The sequence below is a fragment of the Primulina tabacum genome, chromosome 4 (genome assembly GCF_025594145.1).
Source record: "Primulina tabacum isolate GXHZ01 chromosome 4, ASM2559414v2, whole genome shotgun sequence".
Taxonomy (NCBI): Eukaryota; Viridiplantae; Streptophyta; class Magnoliopsida; order Lamiales; family Gesneriaceae; genus Primulina; species Primulina tabacum.
In genome coordinates this window covers 42181847-42193687 of record NC_134553.1, presented here as the reverse complement: position 1 = coordinate 42193687, position 11841 = coordinate 42181847, and the positions used below count along the sequence as shown (strand labels likewise).

The 11841-nt window shown below is 36.6% G+C and overlaps 1 protein-coding gene across 1 annotated transcript; it reads left to right on the top strand.

Annotated features, from left to right (window-relative positions):
* Nucleotides 1–6044: 6044 nt before the first annotated feature.
* Nucleotides 6045–6841, top strand: LOC142542004 (uncharacterized). The gene is made up of 2 exons (XM_075648452.1): nt 6045–6110; nt 6203–6841. The coding sequence occupies exons 1-2, from the start codon at nt 6045–6047 to the stop codon at nt 6839–6841; spliced, it is 705 nt and encodes a 234-aa protein (XP_075504567.1).
* Nucleotides 6842–11841: the final 5000 nt, after the last annotated feature.

The following is an 11841-nucleotide window of genomic DNA, read 5'->3' as shown; positions in this document are numbered from 1 at the left end:
AAAATGCTCCCGATACATATTCACTAGGTATTTCAAATCCGAGTTTTATGTGCTTAATTTTGTTATTTCTTCCTCCATTTCTTTCATGATTATAGTTTGTTTATTTCTTGATGTCCCCCACTAGACTCCGTCATCCTGAAAGGAAAACGTTTCAATTGTGAGGAAAACATAAAGATTAACGTATGATATTATAATAAACCTTAGGCTCCTGTCTCTAGACTCTAAGAAACATGGGCTCAGATACCACCTCTGTGACGCCCGATTTAGGAATTCATAATTATTCTCTTACTAAGTGCCACATTTTCTACAATCTTTATTTTTACCATTATTATTAAAATATTTTCTACTATCATTAAAAGATTATATACAAATATTTACATTCTTATTTCAAATATGTACAATTATTTTACATCGGAAGTTTAACATTTATTTATAAACAGATCATCCCAACTTTCAAATGCTCTTATTTTAGCTTCAGTTATTTTCCTCCTGTTCCAACTCTGGGTTCCTGTGTCTGGAAATTACAATAGAAGAAAAAAAAACAGAGGGTTAAGTCTTTGAGGACTTAGTGAGTTTAAATTAGTATATAACTTTTAAATAAATTAAAATAGCGCTTCATTATAATTATGCAGGAAGTAATAGGCATAACAATTTAGATGTTATGAATGCTATGCAATGGAATAATAGATAAATGAAAATTTCATAAATTAACATTGGTGGCTCTAATTGAGCACTTTTTACGAGCTGGGTGAACCATTCTCCGGACCGAAGTATTCGGTGCGCGTTGTTCAGATGAACCATATACCCGGGACTTTTGACCCGTTTTTCATTGGACTCATTTTCCGGGCCGAAGCCACGTTGTCCAGTGGACTCAATTTCCAGACCGAAATCCGTTGTCCATGACTCCATTCATTAATGGTATATCGATCCATTCATAAATATGCAAGAAAATATATCAGTAATTGAAATGAACTGTAGATGATATTTGAACATTAAATAAATGTTATTGAAATTTTCAGGCCAAATGCCAAAGGCTTTAATAGAAAATGAATAGTAATTTTCTCACCTGATGACTTACAATTTAGGCTTGATTAATAATCCGAGTTGCTTGAGCAAGTCCTAAAATATATTATGAATGATATTTATATGTTAGAGTTTTAAGTAAATAGCTGATCATTTCCAGATTATTTTTTTGTTAAAAATTTAACCCGGTTGATTTTATTTAAGTTTGCAAAATTCATATTAATTAGAAGATATCTCTTAACATTACGAAAGTTGGCCAAAAAGTCGGAAACATCACCAGGAAAGTTCGGCCACCGGAAATTTGACGATACGACGGCGCGTGGCTGGCCTTCTGGTGGCCACGCGTGACCGGATTTTTTCCAGCATATATAATTTCGTAAGATCTTTAATTCTTATGTTGAAAGTTTTTTCAAATTCCTAACAGATCAATACCAGATTTAAATATCGTCGTATGGATAACTAAGGTACTCCGGCATTCCGAAAATGTTAGTTCTGGCAATATTTTGGGACGACGGACGGTATGTACCTTATCTATGCAACAAGAGGTATAAATTTTGTGTTCAAGTCAACCTCTAGTTTGGTGTGTAGCTATAAGAAAGATGAGCGTAGATTACCTTGCTTGAAACGGGATTCCGTTGCCGTTTCTCGGAATATCTTTGTTTGATTTTTCTTGTTTTTGATCGATCTTGTTACATCACCTCCAGCGCTATATTGTTTTACGATATGAGATGAATAGTTGGTGATTTATTGGAATTTTTCGGAAAGGTCTATGGATTTTCTTCTATTTTTCTTCCTCTTTTCCCCTTCCTTTCTTCTTTCCTCCACCGTTTCTTTCTTTCTCTCTCTCGGCTGTGAGAAAAGGGTTCAGCTATATTTATAGCCGAGAATCCATACTTATCTTTATTAATTTTTTTTATTTTATTTTTTTATTTATCTATTTATTATTAAATGGAAAAATTTTTATGTTTATCCAAACTTAATATTATTATATTCTTGTATCTAATTATTATATTATATTAAACCTATGTATTGAACCTAATTATAATTTATCTTACATTGAACCTAATGATTATTGTACTTAATTACTTAACATATATATTGAGTTTAATTATAATATTTTATTATTTTTTGGGTATTTGGTTATGGAATGAGAACCTATAGTACTTGATGAATTTTTTTAAGTGTATTGTGATGTATTTTAATATATTTCTAGATACTTTGGACAAATAAAATTTATACCGAAAAATAATGTGATAAAAAATAATAAAATGAGAATAATAAAATTTAGTTATACTAATAAACTTTTAAATGCATTTATGCACCTTTGTGTTTAGGGTGTCACAGATTAAATATTGGATAAATCCAAAACTCATTATTTTGATCCTAAATTTTAAACATAACATTTTTAAAATTTATTCTACCCTTTCAAGTCATGAGCCACCCCCGTGGACCCATGGATTCAATTTTTGTTCTTAAAATCTCGAAATTGACACTTCCATGAACCACCCGAGCCATCTCCCAAAATACTCGAGCCAGGCCCGAGCCACCTCAAGCCAAACCCAAGCCAACCCACCTAGGGACCCTACTGACAAAGCCCAGCCCGAAAAACAAGCCCTGGCCTGCTCAAAAACCTCCAAGAAACCGACCCATGTTCTGCCCCTGTGTGTGCGTGAGTCTCCTAGCCTAAGTAGGACTCCTAACCCAACTAGGACACTTCCAGCCCTTAACCACTTGACCACTCGTGACCCTAACCTTCCCTGGACCACGCCCAGACCCTGGCCAGACCAGCCCAATCCCCAAAACCCAGCAGCGAACCACCTGAATTCAGAAACTCAACCTGCGCACATGCTGCCTCCATATTGCCTCCCTCACGTTTTCTGTTTTCTTTCGAGCCAGCAGCCACCCAAGCCGCACCAGCCCCTGCCCAGCCCTTCTAGGAACCCTCCTGGACCCTTAGAACCTAAGGACTCGACCCCAAAGCTCCAAAACCGAAGCTCCACCAGCAGTAACATATAATGGCCGAGAAACCCACCTACCATGGACTCCACATTTCTGTTGCTAGGACCTAGCCAACCACACCTGACCCTGAACCTTAGCCTAGACCAAAGCCCCTGGCCGAGCCCTCTCTTCTCCCTGCATGAGCTGATCACATGCGCTCCATCTTGCTGTAACTCTCGGGTGGAGTCCTAGCTTGTTAGGACTCCTCCCTAGCCTCTTGCATCGAGTCCTAGTGTGTCTAGGACTCTTCCCTTGACTCAATCACGTCCCTAACCAAGCCCTGGTCCCAACCAAAGCCAAGCCAAGCCACCAAACCTTTTCAACCGAATCCCTACACTCAACATGACACCCGATGGTTTTCAGCTCATGTTATTCAGTTTGTGCAACGTTTTAGTTGTGTTATTTGGACCCTAACTCGTGTAAAAACATGCTTAATCCATACCCTAACCATGGCAGCCCCTTGAACAACATAAAACATGATTTTTGAACCAAAACACAAGAGTTTAACACATGTTCATGCATAGTTACGAAAATAACAATTGTGTGTCATGTTTTCATTCAAAATATGCTTAGATAATTAATATGGTGTGATCGATATTTGAAGGGGAGAATATGGCGTGCCTTTACGTATTTAACGCACGAAAAACCGTTGACGATTGCGAAGAACGGAGCAAGACCTTTGGCTTGAACTCTCCTTGAACCCCACGAAAATCTCTTCCCAAATTGTGATGTGTGTGTGTGCCGTAACTTTGAGTGGATTTTCAGAAAAGTGAGGCGCGTGTGGCGTGAACTTTGTGTGGGGTTTTGGGAAGGGTTTACATAACATATAGTTAAATATCTTGCTAACAAGGCTTTAGGCCTAATAAGCATAATTTAGGCCCATTAAAGCTTGATTAGGATTTAATTAAATTATTAAAATAGTTTTGATAAAATAAGTTTGTGAATTTATTAGCCAGGTTGCCAAAAAGTTCGTATTTTTGTTGAAAAAATCCAACACCGATAAAATTTACGTCCCGTCGTATAAAATCACCTCAAAACCCTCTTATTTTCAAAAATAAGAAAAACCCACAATCATATTTTAAATAATTAAAAACAACTATTTAATAAAAATATTTTCTATTTTTTCAGTCCCTCGGTCTCCGTTCTTCGATCGCAACTCGAATAACTCTAAAAATCACATTTTAATGCAACCATGTAAAAATATATTTTTAAACATACAAATATGCACAACATAATTAATTCATGCAATTAAAATAATTAATTAAAATACAAATAATTTAATAATTAGTGCATGTGGTTCGCGTGGACTTTTAAATTTTTCGGGGCGTTACAGTTATTGTGTTGGATTTATGCTTTATGGTTAGTGATGATTATGGAAATAAATGAGTTTTTATTGATGGTTGTGTTGGATGATTGAGGATGTTTTTGGATGCTAATTTCATTGGTATTGTCTAGGACTGGAAAAGGTTGAATTTTAGGTGAGTTGGTGGTATTTTGGTGCAGGGGTCAGCGCCGCAGTGCCGGAGGGCAACGCTGCTAGGCGTGGGCGCTGCCAGGACCAAAGCCCTGGTGCCGCGGCGCTGCTTGGCGCTAGCAGCGTCGAGGCGCTAGACCGGAAGAGTTGCTACTTGTAAATGCGTTTTTGGGCGTGGGAATGGCTTATTAACCCATTTTCCAGAGGCTTCTTATTATTTCTCTCTTCTTCCTTTTTCTTAAACGTTTCTTGCTCTTTTCCCTCAAGGTTTTCTCTTCTTCAATTCTCCACTCTAAATCCAAGGATCATAGTTGATTTCTTAGTATCTCCTACCTTACATTTCAAGTTTCAAGGTAAAAACTTTGTATTTTTGGAATTGAGAAGGGTTTGAAGTATTGAAGGGTTGAGTTGAATTAATGATTTCTATGGATATTGGTGATGATTTATGGTTGTTATTGTGTTTTTTTTTTTTTTTTGGAATTTCTTCAAGATATCTTAGCAACCAAGTGATTGTGGGTAGTAAGTAGAAGTTTGCTTTGTGCTCACATGATATTTATATGTATATAAGCCATGTTATTGATAACTAGCTCCTTCTCTTGGCATAAACTTGGTATATACTTTTTTATACATTCATTGTTCAAAGATTATCATTGAATTCATTGACAAAGGAGCTAATAATTTATTGTTTCTACCATGTGTTTGTTAAAATGCCTCAATGAAGTTTCATATGATTAAAGCCAAGGATTGATAGTAATTCACGCATGTCATTGGCCAATTTCATGATTATTAAGTATCTCTCACAGTTTTGATATTTATATCAAAGAGATACTTACCACAGGTCACAGGTCACAGAACTATCAATTCCTTTCCTTTAATTCATGCCATGAGATACCATTTTTATTGACTTGATACCTATTATTCATTGGGAATGATATTATTCAATTTTCATTGCCATTGTCCATTGCCATGTTTTAAGCCAACCCTATGTATATGTACTTGTTATGTATAGCTTTCTACTTACTGAGTTTTATCTAATTCCAGTTAATGTCATGTGATGCAGGTGATAAAAAGAAATGAAATGGATTGTCTGAGGCTGAAGAAGTCATATGGCTTATAAAAGGGAAAAACTTTTGAATTGTATCACTTTTGTTGGGGTGTTGAACATTAATAGTTTTGGGTACTTGGTATTTTGTATTAAATGAATTACATATTAATGGTTCTTTTGAATATATGGTGATAATATTTTGAAAGTTGTTATGTTTGAAGTTTAAAAAAAATTTATGAAAATAGTATTTTATGTTTTCCCTTTTTCCATTGTAATGCTTCCGTGTATGTTATTTATTTAAATTAAATATTATGGGAATGGGTTGTTTCAATTGGTATCAGAGCGAAAGTTCTTCGGACCATATATGACTTCTTCTACCTAGGACAATCCTGTATGTTTTCGATCCTGCATCTATTGATTTTAACATTGAGAATTGATTCTATTTCATTGTCATTGATGTATTCTTTCTTCAGATCTATGTTAAAATGAGCATATGTGTAGGATATGCCTCCCAAGAGAAAGAGTATTGAAGGGGATGATAGGAACCCTCTTATTGATAAGACTGCCAAGGTTGTAAACGAATTCAGTAAGTTATTACAGAACAAGCGAAGGTTCATGGCGAACAGATTCAACAGCTATTGAGCATGCACACCTCGACCCAGGGTCGTGGTCGTGGAAGAGGACAAGGCACAACTGAAAGTTCTGAAGATGGTGCATATGATGGTTTCAGACGTATGAACCTTCCTGATTTTATTGGTGGCCCTGATCCACTAGTGGCTCTTGAATGGGTCAAGTCATTGGAGGCCTTATTCGATTACTTGAAGTTCACTGACCAAGATAAGGTAAGTTGTGATGTGTTTATGTTGGTCAAAGCTGCTCGTATTTGGTGGGAAGCTACCAAGATTACAGTTAATGTTCGAGAATTAAAGTGGGACGAGTTCAAGGAATTATTCTATGCCAAATTTTTTTCAAAGGAAGTCAAACCCAAGAAGGTGAAGGAATTTCTCGAATTGAGGCAAGATGCCATGCCTGTCGCTGAGTATACTATGAAGTTCGAAGAAGGATGTGTCTTTGTTCCTTTTATTGCTAAAAATGACAAAGATAAGGGAGAACATTTCCTTCGTGGTTTGAAGCCAGAGATTCGGAGAGATGTTTATATGTCAAAGGTGGTCACATACCAAGACATTGTGGAGAGAGCTTTGCTTGCTGAGCATGATGAGCAAGAGATTGAGAAAGAGAGGCAGTTAAGGAGGCAAGCTTTTCAAGCTAGAGGGCAAGGAGTTTTATCTTATACCAGTTAATGTCATGTGATGCAGGTGATAAAAAAGAATGAAATGGATTGTTCGAGGCTGAAGAAGTCATATGGCTTATGGAAGGGGAAAACTTTTGAATTGTATCACTTTTGTTGGGGTGTTGAACATTAATAGTTTTGGGTACTTGGTATTTGTATTAAATGAATTACATGTTGATGGTTCTTTTGAATATATGGTGATAATATTTTGAAAGTTGTTATGTTAGAAGTTTTAAAAAAAATTTATGAAAACAGTATTTTATGTTTTCCCTTTTTCCATTGTAATGCTTCCGCGTATGTTATTTATTTAAATTAAATATTATGGGAATGGGTTGTTTCACAGATGGCTTCCAATTTAGTTACTGCTGCATATGATTCATCATAATCAATTCCTTATTCTTGCATGAATCTTTGGGCAATTAGTCTTGCTTTGTTCCTCACTATGATTCCATTTCCCTTTAGTTTTGTCATGTACATTCATCTTTTACCTATAACTGATTGATGAGAAGGTCTTGGAACTAAGTATCTGTCATGATTTCTGGTAAACTGATTGAGCTCTTTTTGCATAGCGTCAATCCAGTTACTATCAGTTAAATCTTCATCAATATTTTTAGGTTCAATTTTAAAAATAAATGTAGCGTGTAAAAACTTACTCGTCATCTACCCTTAGGTTCATATAGAGGTAGTTGGTTACCTATTACCCATCCAGGTGGATAATTCTTGTTTCTTCTATAATAGGGTTCATCATTGTTGTTGTGTGGAACTGAATCAGTTTTGCTGGCTTCAGTTGGGTTGACTTCAGTTGAGTTGACATCAGTAGTCCACAATTAGTAGTCCAACTGATTTTATATGTCTTTCCACACTCGTAACATGTCATTATAATGCATCTAGAAGTATCTTTGATAGTACAAACATTCTTATTAAACACAATTGTGCATGTGTGTGGTGTGTTCTATGTACAGTAGTAACCATATGTTGTTTACCCTTTCCAACTTCATTGGTCAGTATATATCTTTTTTGAACATGCTTGCTACTAAAATATCGATTAGACTTGTTGTAACGCCCCAGATTCGACGAACTGTCCTCACTGTATCAAGACGAGTCTTTCCAGCGTGCTTATGTCCTCACTCTTATGTGATGAGCTACCGAAAAGAAGATGCACCTTCGTGATATGAGTAGTACAAATCAAAATCTTTTAAGCCCTCTTCAACTGTACATCCATTACATTGAACAGTCTCGGAATCCCTCTCATTCCGGTGTGGGATCGGTTCATTCATGTTCCCTCCACCTAGAAGCCTGCCAGGAGCCGCTCATTGTCCGTGCAACCTCATGGCACCGGCGATCACCCCCCGCCCTCTTCGGCCCCGGGCCTCACATGCCCACCAGCTTCCGCTTGGTTCGTCCCCGAACCACACCGTACTAAGAGAGGTCGGCTCTGATACCACTTGTAACGTCCCAGATTCGATAAAATTCGCATACCGTTAAAAATAAAAATCATGCAGTTAAAAATACCCAATAAATCTCAATTATTGAAAAATACTTTTAAAACATCTTATATTAATTAATAAAAATTAATCGTGTAATAAAAATAATTTTCTTGAAAATTTCCCGGTCTCCGATCCTCGTTAGTGCGCGAAATAAAACTTAAAAATCATAGTTCATGAACTTTTAAAGTTTCATGAATTAAATTCTATCGTACAATAATAATGCATAAAATGCATAAAAATAATTAAACACAATTTAATAAAATAAACATACATTTTATGCTTTAAAAGAATTTAATAAAATACCAAAGAAATTTAATAATTTGCATGCATGTGGTTCACGTGAACTTTTCGATTTTTGGGACGTTACACTTGTCTTTCATCGAGTTATGCCTAGCTAAACTGGTTTGGTTAGGCTTCCGGTTTGGCTTAGCATTGGAATTCTCATATACTTAACCAATACCAAACTTTTTTCCTTTACTCATATTTTCAACAGGCTTTGCAACTTGAGATATGGGTTCTTGATGTTCATATATCAAATTTGAACTAACAAAATGAATGTATTTCTCTTTGTACATATCCATTTTTGCTCAAGTAATTGTATTAGGGATGCTTTCATTGTTGCTGAAACCGAGACCAATTTTGTCCCCAATAGACTTCCTGCAACTCTTACATTTCAATTAGGGTAACTGAAGACATTTTCCTAAATGAAATTAGTTCAGTTAGCTTCATATTTTCATGTTCTAACCTCTGGTTTTAATCATGTGTTATCTCATTCTCAGTTTTCAATTTAGCAATATCTGCCTTTAGACTCAACATTTCACTAGGCTATTCCCAGACAGTTTCTATTTTGTTTTCTAGCAAGTCAATTTGTCTTGCTTAAATTTCTCAAATAATCATATGCAAGTTGAATGAATAAAATATTTTGGTTGAAGTATTTTATCAAACACTTTGTATGCAATATTTTGGTATTTGAAGAACACATAAAATGCTTCAACAATACATCTTTAAAACTATGAAAATTGTAAGGACCGTGTATCGTATTATCGTAAATCTTATATGATTATCGATAATTCAGGAATTTGATATGTGATTATACATTTGATGTATATCGTGACAAGGAAATTGAGAAAATGAATATTGAATATGAATTGACGTTGTAAGAACTCGAGGGGAGAGGCCGGACGCCAATAAGTACGAAAATCAAATATTTGTACAGAACGTGTGGCGCCCGGGCGGTAGAAAATGACCGCCCAAGCGCCAGGGTATGTGACATTTATGTTCGGGCAGAACATGCCACGCCCGAGCGGTAATTTGTGACCGCCCGAGCGCGGTGCACTTGTTAGCCGGGGGCAGAATATCTCGCGCTCGGGCGCGAGAATTCTACCGCCCAAGCGCGAGAGAGATGAGGATAAGAGTAACTTTTCTTCTCTTTCTTTCTTCATTTGCAATTCAGAGGTATCGAGAAAGAGAAAAGAAACTCGATTTTCTTCCGTCCAAATCGACTTCAAAACACTGTCTAAACGCGAAACAAATTATATATTTGTGATCTTCGCGTCGAGGGCTTCTGACTGAGGTAATTTTCTTCTAGTTCCAGCAGCTCTAAATATCAAAGTGCTGGAATAGCATGTATTTGAAGTTGAATTTATGATATGTGATAGAATAACCGACAAGAAACTTATATTCGAAGTCGGAATTGAATTATGATATGAATTTGATTTGATATGAATTTTTGAAGTTTCAAATGATATTTGAAACTCATATTAATGATTTTGGAGTATGTTATTGATTTGAATGAGTATGTTATTGTGTAGATAAAGTGTAATATCAATATCTTCATGCTACATCAACTGGAAACGAAGAATTGAGGTATGTTGCGACCGGGTAACATACGACAGGTATCTGTATTATATGATATATATGTCGGATTGATTTGATTGATTGGAATGAGATTATGTGTCTATATGCCTTATTTGTTGATTGATGTGGCATTCATGACATTGAAATTGAGATATCGATGTATAAAATAAATGTTTTGTTAACACACATCATTTTATGCATGCATCGATACATGACATGCACGTTGAGCTATGATCCTTGGATACCTTGATATGATTGGATTGGATTCCGGGGTTTGTGAACACAATCGCTATGCCGGTATTATATGACCCGTAAAGCATAGACAATTGTGGCCCCATATGATTGGATATGAGATTTGGGATTTGATGGCGCTTTGCCGACGCTATCATACGAGTATCCCATATTGGCCGGTGTGCCAGCTCGAGCATTGATTTGATAGCGATTCGATTGGTTCTGACATGTGCTCAGTGGATGGGCATATTACCTGATACCTCGACGACATACATGCATTGCATACCATATATCATTGTTTAGATATCTGTGGTATATATGATTGGTTGTTCCATACGGAGCTTTGCTCACCCCCAAGGGAGGCTGTTGTTGTCTTTGTGTGTGGACAATGGCAGGTACTCCAGGATATCAGGAGAACGGAGAGGGTACTTCTGGAGGGAGCCACAGCTTGGGCTGAGGTTTATGTTTATATCTTGTTCCCAGTATATATGCATATGTATCTATATACCGGGGCATGTCCCGAGGATATGAGTTGTTTGTATGTGATTGGCTTTGATTACGTGTGGGCGTGTTTTATGATTTGAGATTAAATACTATTTTCAGTATTCAAATTATAAAAGAGATATTTTTGGGCTCATTGTAAAGAAATTTTAAACTCATTTTCCGCTGTAATTAGTTAACCCTAATCAAAGTGCATTGTAATAACGATTAGGAGCTAAGGGCCCCACACAGTATGGTATCAGAACATAGCTGGGAATGCTCGATTGAGTCTTGTATACACTTGAATAGGCACAAATGAATTGTGCGCTTGTGTTTGATTTATTTGTATTACTTGCTCCTACTTGATTTGATTCGAGTAAGTATTTGATGAGATTGATGATATGAGATGATGAGATTATGAAATTGATATTGATTTGTGATATTCATCTTTTGATTTGTAGATGGATCCCACAAATGAAACTGCGAGTAGCAGTACTGAGAGGATTGTTGGACAATTTGAAGGATTGTCCATGGATGTTGTGATGGCTCGATTCCAGGATTTGAAACCACCGAGGTTCTTTGGCACTGAGAGTGCTGAAAGAGCTGAGGCCTGGCTGAAGGATATCGAGCACTTGTTTAATATTGTTGAGTATTCCAAGGCTCGGAGACTGAAACTTGCTTTGTATCAGCTGAAAGACCGAGCTAAATCTTGGTGGGAAGCCGCTGAGATTGGATTGAAAGAGGCCGGGATTGAAGTCACTTGGGATGTCTTCAAGGCCCAGTTTTTGGAGCAGTATTCCCCTCCATCCTATTATACTGCTCAGGAGAATGAATTCAATAATCTGCAGCAGGGAACGATGTCTGTTGCAGAGTATGCTTCGAAGTTTTCTACTTTACTGAAGTATGCACCTCACGTAGCTGGGAATGCGAGGGTAAAATATAACAGGTTTGTAAA

Excerpts from the sequence above, each read along its gene's own strand:
- LOC142542004 (XM_075648452.1), top strand. The coding sequence starts at position 6,045 with ATGCCTCCCAAGAGAAAGAGTATTGAAGGGGATGATAGGAACCCTCTT. Across the intron at positions 6,111-6,202 it reads TTATTGATAAGACTGCCAAG|GGTCGTGGTCGTGGAAGAGG; the intron begins GTTGTAAACGAA and ends ACCTCGACCCAG.